Source organism: Hakea prostrata, chromosome 11 (genome assembly GCF_041222555.1).
Source record: "Hakea prostrata isolate BN-2017 chromosome 11, UWA_Hpros_2, whole genome shotgun sequence".
Classification (NCBI taxonomy): domain Eukaryota; kingdom Viridiplantae; phylum Streptophyta; class Magnoliopsida; order Proteales; family Proteaceae; genus Hakea; species Hakea prostrata.
In genome coordinates this window covers 6,570,511-6,587,082 of record NC_142610.1, presented here as the reverse complement: position 1 = coordinate 6,587,082, position 16,572 = coordinate 6,570,511, and the positions used below count along the sequence as shown (strand labels likewise).

Below are 16,572 nucleotides of genomic sequence, written 5' to 3'. Positions count from 1 at the left end.
GGTAATATGTTCTGTTGTCTTCGCAACCACAACTAAAATATTAATAAGACTAATAGGCCAAGGTTTCTTAGGTTTAGGTAGAAAGGTCAAGATGTTGGGCCAATTGCACCAAATATTCTTCATTTGTAATCCTAGTTGTCTTGCTTTGTCCAGTCCTGTTCGAATCGCCACCAAAATGGAGGAACTATGCTTCACTTGAAAATAATTTTGAAGGCAAAATCAGCCAGTTCTAGAAGGAAGTAACTCTCACCACCAGTAATATAAGAATAAGAGAACTGATGAGGTTTTAGGTAGTTGGTGCGTACACTCAGTATCCCCCTGGTACACCTGTAGTCAAGGTTTAAAGTATCTCAAAATATGACATGATACTAATTTATACGTATTTAGATTGGATATAATAGATATGATACATATTGATATGTCTTTATATTAGATTGCACTATATATAATACATTGACCAGTACAATACAATACTCGACGATACATCTTGTAAAATCACCTGATTGATACGATACTCAATACCGATACTTTAAACCTTACCTAGAGTTTTAAATTCATGTTAGAAGGCTCCGAGTCCCTTCATGTTGGTATGGCTAATCTGATCTAAATTAAACATGTATATGTTCTAGAAGATTTCGATCCAATTCATCTACAAGTGTTGATCCAATTGTGTTGGTTTTAGCCAATTGAGCAACCCCTTGGTGGTATGAAACTTGTTACTACATTTTACCCAAAAAGGAAACTTGTTACTACCTTTTTTGTCCAATAACCAAAGCAAGGAATAAACACTACAGTAGCATAAGACCTAAGGGAGCAAGTTTAGTTTTGCTAATTTTAATGTCTTGAGGTTGAAAATGTTTAGGTTCAAAATTTAGCCATGAGGATAGGTCAAGGTTGAATTAAGGTTGAGTGTTTGGCTAGGGCTAACTTAACCTAAACTATGCCAAAGGTGGTATGTTAAAGCGGTTAAAGACCCAATTTCCTTAGGGAAGATCTTGGATTTGCACCCACTCGGCGGCATTAATATAAAGCTCCCCCCTGAATAAGTAATTCGTGGTGCGCGCAAGCTGGCCCGGATGAACCTCAGTTAAAAAAAAAAAAAAAAAAAAAAAAAAATCTTAACCTAACCTAGCCAACAAAACAACTTTGTAGGTTATTTTTTTTAAGGGCAAAACCCACTGTGTTTACAATCAATTACCTCTACTAGCCCTAGAAAAAAAATTACAAATGCCTCCTTTGCTTCAGCTAACCTATCCATTTATGACTTTCAATTCTTAAAAATAAGGAATCATCTGTAATTGATTTTTTTTTCAAGAGTAGTAGATGTAATTGATTACAAACACAAGGGGTCTATACGTAATTTGCCTTTTTGACAAATATAAGGCAATAATGTGGAATTATGCATTGTTTTATTGTTTAGTGGTTAGTGCTAGGCCAGGGTGAAATGTTTAATCTAGTCTGAAGCTTTAGGAACAATATGGTATCAAGACTAGACTAAAGGATTTAGGGCCATATACTTTAAAAAAAAATCTAACCAATCCAACCTTGTTGCAACCCTATTAATATATATTCTTCTTTCTCAAAACATGAACACCGTCGAACGCACCAAGCATGGGATGTAATAACACAAAACACAACCCCTTCTGTTTCTTAAAAATACACAATAGGTTACGTAGGCGTGCCAGGGCTAATGGATGATTCAAAGGAATCTTTGATTCAGGCTTTCGTAAGGTTGTCTCTGTTTCAGAGTATCAAGAACTTTGATGCTTTTTGAAAGAAAACAACAAAAACTCTTGAAGTTCTTTAATGGCAAACTTTTACCATTCTACACTACAAAGCTCCAACTAAAAAAAAAGAAAAACAAAAAGATAAAAAGATAAGAATTGACGTTATAATTTGATTGGTGTTGTATTCTAGAACAATTCACCAGATATTTATAGAGAAGAGAAATAACTACCCATTACTTCTAGATAAGAGAATTAAAAACAAAAAGGTAACTGCCATTAACTCTTGCAACCGCAACATTTTCTTTTGATTTGGACTAATGTTATCAATATTTTCAACCACAATTTTTGAACCAGAATAAGCCAATTGAACCAGAATCAGAGTTCAAGCTTGGACAAGGGTGGTTCAATAGGTGCTTCTCAAGGATTTTCTCCTCAGAGAAACTATGTAATGAATGCCATGTCAGTGACACACAGCTATCCTCTTGTGACTTCTTGATAAAGGTGGGGAGAGTGAGGAATTCGATATAATACTTATTCAGTATTCATTTCAACATTAAATGCACTAAGGATTCTTGATATCCCACTACGGATACAGAAGTTTTTGACTCACTCAAAGCTCTCCTTGAGCCCTGAACCATCACTTCATTTGTCCTCCCAATTGTGGGTTGTTGTCACGTCAGTATCAATGTGACGTTGACCTATGATTCATCAACAAGATCTTCCGACAACAGGATTATCTGGCGATTTAGTTTATCTCTCAAGCCCCCTTCTAGAAGTCATCTCCACCCTCCATCTGATCAGATGAGATGTCCACTATCTCCTTAGGTATGTATCAATTATATAACCCATCACAATACCTGAACAACGGTAAGACTTGAGCACTCCAACCATTACTCTCTTACAAATTACTCCTAAAGAACATTATTTCCTTCATCTTCTTGAGCATTTATTCCTCAAGAAGTTATGCATCTTGAGGAAATGCATCTTCTTCTGCTATCACTTGAAGTTAGTTCCATCAAAACGATCCAACTTGATGATGTCCATCGCAAGTTGCTTCAGTGACTGTGCCATCTCAAAAAAGTAATTACGTCTTAAGATTGTTAATGAAACGGAAAAGGGTTCACAGTATTTGAGCTGGAACTTCTAGGCACATTACAACCTCGCTTTCCTTAAGACGTAATTCGCCCTCACATCAAGGTGCTATGAGGTCCTGCAAACCGTCTCCCAGGATACAAAGAAGCTCAACTTCTTGGCTTCTTTGTATCCTGGGAGATGGTTCGCAGAACCTCATAGCACCTTGATGTGAGGGCGAATTACGTCTTAAGGAAAACGACGTTGTAACGCGCCTAGAAGTTCCAGCTCAAATACTGTGAACCCTTTTCCGTTTCATTAACAGAAGAGTCTCGAGCTTTCTGATCTGAACTGACTTAATCATTAGAAGTGACTTCCCATTTCCAAAGGCAGCTCACTCTCACTATTGTTTTGGTCTCAGGAACCAGATCCAGATCAAGAACGAACCAATGCTAAGAGCACATTTTACTAAGAAAGAAGAAAAACAAAAAATAAAATAAATAAATAAAAAGCGTTAGATGTTATAATTTGATTGGTGTTGTATCCCAGAAAAATTCACCAGATTATTCATAGAGGAGAGAAATAACTACCCATTACTTCTAGATAAGAGAATTGAAAAACAGATAGGCAACTGCCATTAACTCCTGCAACCGCAACATTCTCTTTTGATTTCAGTCAGCCTAACTACCCGGAATTCATCTAGGACTAATACTGAACCAATCTCTTAATCCAAACACTTATTCAACCCAGTTTACCATTATAATGGTAGGGTTTTTTGGGATCTAAAACCTTCACACATACCACATTTAACTACAACATTTGACCACGTAGTCAAAATTAAATCAAACGACTGTAAAAAAATGAGTGGGGGTATATATATAAATATAAAAAAATTACATATGGAGGTTTAAAAGTTTTTCAAATTTACAAAATCAAATCTCTAAATCTACCCGATCCAATCTCCAAGTTCCCAAACCTTGTGTGTTCCTCCGCTCCACCTCTTCGTCGTTTCACCGCCACCACCACCATTATCCGTTGCGGGCAGCCACTGCTGCAAATAAAAATTCGTTGATCCCATGTGAATAATACTTTTCCCTAAAGTCAATCATTTTTTTTTGTATGAAAAAAGAGGGGATGCAGAAGCGGCGACCTAGCGCCCCCCGTTACGCAATGTTTAGATTTTTAATCGAGTGTGACCCATGCAAGCATTAGCCCTGTGCACTACCAGATCAAGCACTGGCCCCGTTAGCGGAGCCTCACCGGAGGCCTAATATAGTCTACAAAAGCTGGTAGCACTCATGCCTAGGCTAAAGAGCACACAACTGTTCAATGCAAGAAATACAAGAGCAGAAGAGATTCGAACTGGGAACATGAAGTTTAGCAAACCACTTGGGACCACTAGACCACCACCCCGTGGTAAGTCAACCATATATTTGAATCCTTTTCTACATGGAACATCATATTCTTAGTATTCGATTCCTAGGATTCCTCTTTTCTTTTATTCTTTTTTCCTAGAATGCTTGAGACCCTCCACCACATTCTCGAAGCCTCCATCAACAATAATTTAGCGAAGAAACGTGATTAGCTCACATGAATGCTCTTATAAATATTTTAACATGTGATCCGTGATTTTAGAGCCTCAATTAAAGGAAAGCTAATTAATCTTGATCAACACTAATCAAATCATGTGGCTTAGCTGTTTCAATTCTATGATCTTCTCGAACCATCTAGTAAAGCATCATCAGCTGTCAGATGTGGCCATTGTCACCATTGGACGGGCACATCGAACATGAATGATCACCTAATTCTATTGTGGACCACATTAATGAATTTCATGTAATGTATTATTTTTTATTTTTTTTTGGTAGGAATGTAATATATTATTTAACTCTGTAAATCGTTAACAAAAAATGATTTGTCATATTTTGGTAGATGGGAATTAAATGCCTAGATAGGCACGACGTACATTTTCGTCTTTTAATCCAAGAGTCCTAAGACTTCCTTAAATTTATTTATTTTTAAATAAGAACAAGAATTACATAATATAATAAGAGAAAAAGACTATTTCAAGCTAATTTCTAAAAAAATGACGACCAAATAGCTCATCCTTAACACACGATTGCAATATACTAGGGAGCGCCTCAACATCAAGGTTAAGCTCACCGATCGACGGCATCATTGACGCCAACCAATCCACACATCGGTTGGTTTCACAGACATTATGGACCACCTGCCAGTGCTGGAACCCTTATAAGAGCACCTAAATCTCTTCCATCAGTTCATCAATGACCCAAGGAACAACAAGTTTTCCTTGAATGGTCTTCACAGCATTCAAAGAATCGCAACAAATCTCCACAGCCGAGAAGTTATGATTCCTTACTTCTAGAATACCACACTTGATGTCTCTCAATTCATGTGATAGAATGTTGTTGTCAGCAACACCACCTGACCATTCCCCAATCTTCCAATGGCACCATATCATGCTCTGTGACCTTTCACTGAACTATCAATATTTACAACCAGCCAACCCTCCGGAGGACGACCCCAATGGTGACAGGACAATTTTTTGTGGAAAAATGAAACATTACCCCAACGCCTGAAAAACTCTCTGTTAACACCGTTGTGTTCCACCCGCAACTTTTGATCATCAAACCTGTATTAAATTTATTGATTTTACATATAAAACTACCATTACTATACCAAAAGCACATCTACAGCTATTCATTTATTAATTTTACAACTATAAATCTGACTTGTTACAACAAGCTACAAAGTAGTTATAGTTAGGATTTCTACATGCAAGGTATGTCATCAAAAGAATATTTTATAGTATATTTGGTTATATAAATTCTACAGATCTCAAATCAGCCAAATCATAAATCCAATTTTTAATAACCTTTTGGGTACTTGTTAGTGACTCTTCAGAATCAACCAAGCTAAGAAATTATGAATTACACCTAAAATTTTTAAAAAAAATCCATGAACTCCTCCAAATCGATTGTAAAGAAAGAAAAATCTTGACTTACATTTCACAGGATCAAAGCAATCAAATGGTGTACTTCAATAAATTATGAATCTGTGGATTCTAATTCCACAGACATGAACATGATAGAACCAAGTAATTAAATTTCAAAGCACTTTAAAGCTGCTGTTCTCCAACATGAGTCATGGGGTCATGTGCATAAGAGATCTACACTAGTGTTTTATATAAAACAGTTGTTTTAGGCTGGCGTATGAATTTGTTTTGTATGATCTCCAAACTTTTTTCCTTTTTTTAAAAGAAATCTCCGATCTTAGTACATAAATGGCTATATAAGGATTTCAATTCAAGATATTCAAGATAAACAAACAAAAAGCAAATAAATGATATAGGTTAAGGTTAGGGTTTTAAAGTCCAACCCAACCCCTATATTGTAGCCCTTAATTTGTGCAAGCATTGTCTTTAACAAATTTCTAAGTTTTCTCGGACAATTAAATACATGTTTGCGTTTATTGTTGTGGTGAAGACTAATTTTCATTATCTGTAATGTTTGAAGGCTGACTTTGAGGATTAAACATGTCTGAATGGCCAAATAAGTGATGAGACTTATTCAAAATTTTGAATCTTTTGAAATGACTAGTTTTGGGTCCTTAGGTTATTTTTCTTCTTGAAGTAGGGTTTTTACTTATAACCAAGGATCGAAATGTTGCCGGGTGTCGCAGTGTCGCAATGTCGGTGTCTGGCGACAGGCAACACAGCGATTACCGGCGACATTTCGGTCGATTTTTTTCTCAAAAAATCGATTAGATTTGCAGGTGTGGGAGAGACCGAGAGAGATCAGAGAGCGGGAGAGAGTCGTGAGATGCCATGGTTTCCGCTGCAGATTAGAAAAAAGAGAAAGGAAAGAAATAGAAGAGATTGCTGGAGTACCCTGTACGCCATGATTTCCCGTTTCTGCAGATAAAGAGAAAGGAAAGAAATAGAAGAGATTCGTTGGCTCCAATGGTTTCCATTTTTGCAGAGAAAGAGAAATGAAGAAATCGGAAGATTGCAGGTCGCAGAGATATTTTAATATTTTTAAATGAGAGAGAGAGTATTTAATGCGAGATTTTTAAATTTTGAATTTTAAATTTATTCGATATTTTGACAATTTATCGCAAAATATCGACTTTTTGCCGATATATCGCGATATTTCGACGATTTCTCGTCGACTTTTAGAAAAAATCGTGTCGCTGGGGGGTTTCATGTCGCCCCCGAGCGACACCTCGATTTATCGCCGTGTGTCGGCGAAATATCGCCGACACACGGTACCATGCTTATAACTACTTATAAATCTTAACAAGGTTCACAAAAGACGAGAAAACTATTAATGGTAGTCTTTTCCTTTTTCTTTTTCTTCATAGTAAAACACCAAATTTGTTTGGTTGTGATCGTAGCGTTCAAGTGAATCACGTCGAAGTACAAAGAACATAGAAAATATTACGCACTCCATGCAACCCCCTAAAAAAAATAATCTCTAAGTGGGAAAAGAATAAATGTATATATGTTGTTTCTACGTTGAAACACAATGAACATGCAAAACACCCACTCCATGCATGCATGCCTCTATGAAATTAAAAAAAATAGAGACAGCACTGATGTATATGTCATCATGAATACTCTATTAGTTTCAGACTTTCAACATTCATGTATGGCTTAAAGCCTTAAACTAAACACCAAATTCTTACCATTTAAGTATTTTCTGCTTTAAAAAACTTACATTGTAGACTCTTTAACTCATTTGTTTCTAAATCATGTGCAATTATTATCAATGAATCTTAAGGGGTTCGTTCAATTAAAGAAAGACCAACACATCATATATGAGATTTAAGAATTTAAATCTATTTTGAGTTAGGCATAAAATTTTATTTTATATTTAAATTATATATAAAACTATTTTAAAGATGTAGTGGCGTGTGCATAAACTACCCTAGAAGCATGGTCCAACATGTCGCCTGGTGTCGCCGTGTCGGTGCATGGCAACACTAGTGACACGGGCAACACAGGCGACACATGCGACATGGCGCATGACTTTTTGAGGGCATTTCTTAGTTCTCACCACTTTCCCTACCGATGTTCTTCAAGAATTCACGGCACTGTTCGTACAAGTAGAAGAGATAGTCAATGCCGTTCTTCTTCTCCCATGCAACCTCACCTGGTTCTGTCATGATGAATGGGTGCTCCCTTTGCCTCTCCACTCTACCTTCTTGAGAGAGTGCATCAAGAGCAAGGTTAGCGTCGGGTGGCAGGGGGAGGTTGTGACGATTTTAAACATGAAATCAGTTGCACCACCCACCACATCCTCTCACATCAACGGTTCCCAACGGCCGATTCACCAAAAGGAAGAAGCCCTTCAATCTTCCCCAATTGGACTGGCCCTTCGCATTTCCCACTTAGAACCTCTCCATAAACAATCTCCTCAGCTTTCTTTTTCAAGCAGAATCGATTCCAAGAAGCATAAGCAACAATGGGTGAAACCCATTTCAGCTTCAGCTCCAAAAGCTTCCTATGTTCCCAAGAGAGAAACGGACCCAAAGAAGAGAGTGGTTATTACGAGTATGGGAGTCGCTTCTTGTTTCGGAAATGACGTTGATGTCTGACAACGTTGGCGGGATTCTTCGTCTTTGGCAAAGAGGCGTCGACACTAGGCCCTGATGGCCACCTTAATGCCACCCAACACACGCGAAAAGTCGACATTGGCGGTATATCGCCGATTTCTCGATAATATATAGCCGCTAAAAGGAAAAAATCGTATCGCTGTGGGGTTTTGTGTTGCCCCCCAGTGACATGACGACACACCATACACTGCCTAGAAGAGCCTCATATCTAGACACAATTAACACCCCCAAGGTATAAAGTATCGGTCAGGTAATTTTAAGAGACGTATCATCCTATATCGAGTATTGTATCGCTATTGCTAATGTATTTTAGTGTAATTCAATGGAGAGACGTATCGAGATATATCGTATCGGTTGGGTCAAATATGAATACGTATCGACTAGTATCGTGGGATACTTTAAACCTTCCCCACCCACCACCAAATCAACATAAATTCTCATGTCAAATGTTGTGCTCAACTTTTTAGATCAAAAAAATGACTTTAAAGTGTCAAACATTGGATTCACTGGATCATATTGCCCATATTCAGGTGATATTAATTGAACGCCACTTGTCCACATCGATGGATTCAATGGATTCAATGTTATTTTTTGGTAAGACAATAGATTCATATATATATATATATATATAAGTTGCCAGGTAAGAATAGAATAATAAGAGAGTAAAAGCAAACCAGGTCAGCAGCCACGCCGGCACCAAAACCATGAGCTCTGCGCGAGCATGTGGTGGTTGCCAATTTCCATTGGCGACCACAAGGAAGAACGTTAGCTTTTGAATTCTATTTATGAATCTGGTTCACCAATGCAAACCACACCAATGTGTGTGTCAGAGCTCAGAGGCTGCTGCTGCTGCTCTGGAAATCCATCAGAACCAAAACCCTAACGTGATCTGCCAGGTCGACACAGTGGGCTCCGCATCTTTACTCCTTCCTGTCCCGATTGCCACGTGTCATAATCTGGTTATACTTTCCTGTCATCTTCCAATTTGGTATAAACATTTTTCAGGTTTCTTCTCTAAAAGCCACCATGATTCCAAATTAATCCCCGATTAACTCTCTATCCTTGTTCTGATTATAAATGGACCAGAAACCTCGCAGAAAAGCGGAATTTCCTCTCTCGCCAACGTCAATTTAAAGCTATTTCGACAACCCTAACCGTTCTATCCCCTGAAACCAACCCACCACAGCAATCTCTGTTTTTTTTTTTCTTTTTTTTTTTCTTCTTTTTCTCCCTCTCTCTCTTATCCATCGACGAGACTTGTTCTGCAAATCATTCGAAAGAAGAAGAAGAAGAAGAAGAAGAAGAAATCATGGCTGGACAGTCTCGTAAATGGATGATTCTGGTAGCTACAATTTGGATTCAAGCTTTCACGGGAACTAATTTTGATTTCTCGGCTTACTCTACCGATTTCAAATCGGTTCTCGGGATATCTCAGGTTCAGTTAAATTATCTTGCTGTTGCATCTGATCTTGGTAAGGCTTTTGGATGGTCATCTGGTCTTGCTTTGCTCTATTTGCCCCTTTGGGTTGTTATGTTCATGGCTGCTTCTATGGGTATTATTGGTTATGGAGTTCAATGGGCAGTGATTCAGAACTTTATCTCCTTGCCTTATTTCATGGTTAGTTTCGCTCTTTTCATTTCTCTTAATTTCTTCTCTTTTTTACTTTGAATTCTCGATACTTAGATTAGATTCTGTGTTTGATTTAGCTTAGACATTAACAATCAAAGCAGATAAACCTTATTGCATTTTGAAAGAAAAATTGGTTTTCTGCGTTTGGAGTTGAAGCTCCATTGATTTTCTCCTCTGTTTTTTTTCATTTTGATGATGCAGAACCCTGTCTCTTTACCTCATATTTCATGGTTAGTGCTCCTCATTCCCTCATCTACTCTCAATAATTCGTCTTTTTTTGTTAGATTTGAGTATAAATTTCTTGCTTGATTAGCGTTAAACTAATCCTTCATTACTTTAATATCCACAGAAAAACATTTAAAGAGTCTCTGTTATTGTGATTGAAGCTCCTTTAATTTTTCCTGTTTTCTTGGGTTCCTCAGTTCTTGAAAATTTTTAGGTAATTTCATTTTAAGACATCAAATCTGAAAAAAAACAATAAAAAAAAATTAGGTAATTTTGCGGTTTTCCTGTTTCAGTGATGAGATGTGGTTGAAACTTGAAACATCATTTTTTACTGAAAAACCTATTCTTATTTGGCGAAATAAAACTATTTTTAACTTTTTTTGTTTTTGGTAGAAAAACTATTTTCAAAATTTCATAAATAGTGCCATGATTATATGCTATAAAGAAGCCGCATTTATCGATTTTCGTTTGATTCCATTGTAGTTGCCGTTCATCTACTGAAAACAAATTGTATCTATCATCTTATGCACCATCTGATTGGTATCAAAATTTGATTCCAATCCAACGTTAGAAGATAGGTGTGTAGTTAATGAGTGGCAGAAAACTACTTCCATGTAAACTTCAGGTACTATTCACCATATTCGTATATGCCTTGTTTGATGAAAAAACTAACTGACATGTGTATGACCACCATTTTTGCAACGTGGCCTAAGTGCTTTCATGCAATTTGTTCTCCAACTACCATTTCTAGTTAAGTAGATGTGATAACGAAAGCAACTGACCGGTAGGGATTCATATTTGAATTTCTATAAGTACAAAGCTAACATATTCAAATTTGTGCCAAGTGATGATGCCATAAGGAAGTCCACACCTTTTCACCAACCTTTCCTATGATCTTCCAAGTTCGAATGACTATGTCAAAGGAAAATTTTAGGGACACCCAATTGATGAAAAGTATAGATACCTCGAAACTATGTCGAAGAGTTATTCTTTTTTCATTCGGTTTGTCAGTTAGTTAGATCAGATGACATATGTACATTTAATTGTATTATTTTATATAATATAATATAAAATGACAGATAGAGAATAAAAGAACTTATGGGAAAGGAGCGAAAAGATAAAATTTAGGATTCTATTTATTAAGATAACACTAGAAAGTCACAAGAGATTAAGGGCAATTTAGAAATTATGAAATTATTTGACTATGACTACATAATTTATCAACAAAAGTGTCTTACTTTGCAAATTTTAGAGACATACTTTGTCTTTCTTTTGTGGGGGGGGGGGGGGGGGGGGGAGAAGGGGGTGGGGGTATGGCCAACTTGACATATGCTTTTAGCTAATCATCTTATATTTAATATTTTTTAGAAAAATAGGGTAAACCTGATGCCTTGACCTTAGGTATATAACTAGGACCAATATCAGGTCCATTTCTGATTTCCTTGTAGATGTGTACCATGTGTCTTTAACATCACATCAAATGGTTGAAATCCATTTATCAATCACATCAATCAATTCTTTGATGTGATTTATAAATGGATTTCAACATATGATGTGATGTTGGGACACATGACACATATCTACAAGGAAATGGATAGTCAATTTTTGACAAGGAAATTGACCTGATAAATTTCTGGTATAACTATAATGATATTGATAGTGATAATAATAAGAAGAAAGCCATTTAGCATGCATTCTGATAAGATGATTAGGTTTTTTATGTGGAATTTATTAGGCGTGATAAGGATGATTTTTCCTCTTTTCTTTAGTTGTATCTAATATGAATTATTTCTATATTATTTTCTCCTCTCATTTGAATTCTTTCCATTCATCCTTCCATTCGAATTATTTTCATACCATCTCATCCTTTCATTTCATTAGTATCCTAATTTGGCTTGATTGGTTTCTCTATTGAAACCTTTCCATACATTGTATTTTCATACAAACATTTTCATATGTTTTATTTCCATGTTTTATATCTTTTTTTATTGTTCATTGTTACCTAACAGCATGGGGTGTATGATGTCTATATATTTGAAGTCTCTTGTATGAAATCATTCAACCATTTTTCCGATTGAGGTTTCTTTTTAATATGGTATCCGACTAAAACACAATTTTGCATCTTAATTAGCCACGTCTTTTTCTTCCTCGTCTTCTACCTCCTCTTAAATGGCTATTAATACTAAGTCTTCTCGTTATAGTTCAAAAAATGGTACCAAGCAACACTATCATTGTAACTTTTGTGGTTTGGATGGCCATTTGAAACCTAATATCCCACACCAGTATTTCTTCAGCGAAAGCATTCCAAACATTTCCTAAGTATGATTATACCAATCACCTAGTTTTATTTTTTTCTTCTACTTGGCATAATTGTTTTAGTAGTACCAAATGAATGCTCATGAATTAATTTTTGTTTACTAAAAAGTTTCTAACTATGATTCATATATTTGGCAGGTGTTCTTGATGTGTTTGATAGCAGGTTGTAGCATTTGCTGGTTCAACACTGTATGTTTTGTCCTCTGCGTTCGGAATTTTCCCTCTAATCGTGCCTTGGCCTTGTCTCTAACAGTCAGTTTCAATGGTGTGAGCCCTGCCCTATTCACCTTAGCTGCCAATTCAATAAACTCTGATGATGATTCAGTCTATCTTCTACTCAATGCTATCATTCCTCTTATCACATCCTTTGCTGCATTACTCCCTATCCTTCGCCAACCACCGGTCGATGCCCTCCCTCAAGAAGCCGTTCGCCGTGACTCCCTCATCTTCCTCTTCCTTAATTTCATTGCCATCTTTACAGGCCTCTACCTCCTATTACTCAATTCAGTATCATCCAATGTATGGACTGCCCGCATCCTTTTTACCGGCGCAATCATCCTACTCTTCCTCCCCTTATGTGTCCCGGGGGCTGTCATTGCCCGAGATTGGGCGCATCGGAATATCCATTCGAGTTTTCGCCTAGAAACCTCTTCTTTCAATCTAGTTGATGTTGATGACCTTGAGCTTCATAAAGAGCTCCTTGGACGTGAGAACACTAACATTAGCCTTTCCAATGGTGTTGCACACATGAGTGATGAGACAGAACAAAATGATAGTGCTTCTAGGCAATCCTTGGGAGAGTGTGTAGGGTATTGCGACAAAGTGATTTACAAGGATCAATTGATGATGCTAGGTGAAGAACACACAGCTTCCATGCTTGTAAAAAGGTTGGACTTCTGGTTGTACTACCTTGCTTACTTCTGTGGTGGTACTATTGGACTTGTGTATAGTAACAATTTGGGCCAGATTGCTCAGTCTCTTGGGTTTAGCTCGAAGACTACGATACTCGTCTCAGTCTACTCGTCGTTCTCGTTCTTCGGCCGGCTTCTATCTGCCGTTCCGGACTTCGCTCGTGGGTAAGTAAAACATCAATCCATTGCCATCTTCCACCATCATCATCCCCATTGATTTCCCAATTAACAGAGTAGTTCCAGACTCGCTCATTTTTCCCTTATATGTGAGCTCTCAAATTAACCAGGTTAACGAGCCCATAGACATGATTGCAAGGCCCACATAGGAGGCCCAGTAAGTCTACATTGTTACTAATTTTGGTAAACCATTCATGTATGCAGGGTAGTGTATTTTGCAAGAACAGGGTGGCTGTCAATTGCACTTGTGCCAACTCCCATTGCCTTCATTGTGCTTGCATTATCAGGCAGCAGCGCAGCATTGCACGTCGGCACCGCCCTCATCGGCCTCAGCTCCGGTTTCATATTTGCAGCGGCCGTGTCAATCACTTCCGAGCTATTTGGGCCTAACAGCATGGGTGTCAACCATAACATCCTCATCACCAATATACCACTAGGGTCACTTGCCTACGGACTTCTCGCAGCCACCGTTTACGACTCCAACGTCGATCCATCTCTCCGGCGCCAGACCGGCATCAGCGAAGAGTCAATGGTTTGCATGGGGAGATTGTGCTACTATGACACCTTTGTGTGTTGGGCTTGCATCTCAATGTTGGGCCTAATATGTAGTGTCTTTCTATTCATTCGGACTCGACCCGCTTATGACCATTTTGAACAGAACCGGAAAAGGATTGTTAGTTACTAACGGAGCCCCATCGGAGCCCCATCATGGATCGTAGATTAATAGGTCTTGATACCGTTCAATACCGTTCATCATGGATCTTATCAAATGAAAAAGCAAATAAGAGAGAGAAAGTTAAAGAAAACAGAGTCTGCTGTGGCTTGGGATGGACGATGGGACTATAGTCTATAGCCATTAATTGTGCAGATTATGACCATCTGTATAGAAGATCCTTATCCAAATTTAAATGAAAGTTTTCAAGGCTCGTGTCCATTAACAAATCATTTCTTTTTAATTTTTGCGATTATATGATCCAATATGTTCAATGGTTGAAAGCACATCGATTCAATTCTATGATCCTCTCAGTTTTCAAACGGATTTTGTCGTTGAATACAAGTTTTCAACAAGCTGTTGACATCTTCATCATTTTATTTGTGAGGGTTAGATTTAAAATTTAATAATTTAACAATTTTGGTAGTTATTTTAGTGAAAAGTATGAAAAAATATTCACATATCTCAAGTAAAAAATGTATAAAAATAAGAAACATAAGCAACTTTATTAGATAATTTTATGGAAACAGATAATTATAGGTCCAAAGGGTATTTTCATTTTTTTTTTTTTGGTAAACAACAAATTTATTCACTGCGGGCAGGGAATGGGGCAGAACAAAGGTCCACCAACCACAATGTGGAAGCCAGCCATTCTTTCAGGCCCGAAACCAAAAGGGCCTTCTTGGCTAAGAGATCTGCAATTACATTATACCTCCTAGGGATAAAGACAGGGATACAATGTATGAAGTTATCCATTAGGTAATGAATATCTTGGATCAAGGGCTCCACTACGATTGGGGGTTGGATTTCACCATCAAGGTACCTGATTAGCTACTTACAGTCAGATTCAATAAGAATTGACTCATATCCACTTGCAAGTGTCTCCAATAATCCTGCTCTAAAAACAATAATTTCTTCTTCAGCAGAATTGTAATGGCCAAGTATCGATGAAGCATTCATCAGGGTATTTTCATATTTGCATCATATTAGTAATCAAACAGATTCAGATACCCTTAAATGGATACGTGTATGAATTAGGAGCGGATTTCAGTTATTCATTTTCAACCTAATTCAAGGTTCAAAATATCCCTGTGTTGGGTATTAAAATTAGAATCAAGTCAAGCTCAGGACTAGAAAAGGTTACAGGTTTCAAAATTCTTCGACTAATCTTGCTATTTTTTTTTCATCCTAGTGCTAGATTAGTAATCCTTGAATGCTATTATTATTATTATTATTATTATTTTGGTGTGAATTAGTAATCCTTGTTGGTTTGGGTGAAAAGAAAGTCATTTATAAGAAAATTGAACAAGGATAAATTGTTTATTTCTATTCATCCCAAAAAAAATGTATCTGTTCCTAGTCAAAACTTATTGTGTTAATTAGAGGAGAAGTTTGTAATCTAATAAAGAAAATTTTATATCTAGTTAAGAGGTCTCTAACATCATCTAAGACTATTAATGTAATTCAAAATTTAAAATTTAAAGGACCAAAATAACCCCCAAAGCATTTAATAAAATACACCCACGCGCTATTTTTTAAAACAATTTAGGTGGGTGAAGGTGGAATCCCTTCTTCCTTCACCCATGTATTTCTTCTTCTTCCTTTTTTTTTTTTTTTTTTTTTTTTTTTTTTTTGGGCAAAATATAAAATCACAATATATTAAATGAAAGAGTTAAGGTCTAAAGACTCATATAACAAGAAGTATCCCACAATAAACGAAGGTGGAATACCCCCACCATGACCTATTTAAAGAAAACCTACAAGCATCCCTAGCAAAAATCAGCAAAATCATTGTTAATCCTAGGAATATAACTAAAAGAGACCCTACTAAAGAGAGAACAAAGATTCAAAATTTCCAAAACTAAACTACGGCACATCCAATTTAGATGATTGGAAACCATGGAGACCATTGATAATTAGTAAATAATTCGAATGAATATGTAAGTCAACAACTCCTAGAGAATAGTCAAAAGAAAAATGTCATCTCTAATGGCTTCAAGTTCAACTAAAAATGTCAAAGAACTATGTTCAAATTTGCTTTGAACTACCACAAAACCGTCATTGTAATCCTACATGATACAACTTCTACTTCCTTTGTGTGTAGTGCTTTCCCAAGAACCATCTACAAAAATTTGAAAGAGAGCAAGTTTTTCAGAGATGACACAG

The 16,572-nt window shown here is 36.9% G+C and overlaps 1 protein-coding gene across 2 annotated transcripts; it reads left to right on the top strand.

Annotated features, from left to right (window-relative positions):
• Positions 1-9,430: 9,430 nt before the first annotated feature.
• Positions 9,431-14,685, top strand: LOC148999803 (protein NUCLEAR FUSION DEFECTIVE 4-like). 2 transcript variants are annotated; one of them, XM_089140771.1, is made up of 4 exons: positions 9,970-10,053; positions 10,267-10,295; positions 12,745-13,682; positions 13,899-14,685. In XM_089140771.1, the coding sequence occupies exons 1-4, from the start codon at positions 10,011-10,013 to the stop codon at positions 14,377-14,379; spliced, it is 1,491 nt and encodes a 496-aa protein (XP_088996897.1). In that variant the 5' UTR covers positions 9,970-10,010; the 3' UTR covers positions 14,380-14,685. The 2 variants fall into 2 exon arrangements, with proteins under 2 accessions (XP_088996896.1, XP_088996897.1); XM_089140770.1 differs by lacking the exon at positions 10,267-10,295 and having other exon boundaries at positions 9,431-10,053.
• The last annotated feature ends 1,887 nt before the right edge of the window (positions 14,686-16,572 follow it).

What these genes read in the sequence shown, in the direction of transcription:
- LOC148999803 (XM_089140770.1), top strand. Translation starts at nt 9,745, where the DNA reads ATGGCTGGACAGTCTCGTAAATGGATGATTCTGGTAGCTACAATTTGG. An exon ending in TCTCCTTGCCTTATTTCATG is followed by an intron (nt 10,054 to 12,744) that starts GTTAGTTTCGCT and finishes TATATTTGGCAG; the next exon opens with GTGTTCTTGATGTGTTTGAT. An exon ending in GTTCCGGACTTCGCTCGTGG is followed by an intron (nt 13,683 to 13,898) that starts GTAAGTAAAACA and finishes TCATGTATGCAG; the next exon opens with GGTAGTGTATTTTGCAAGAA.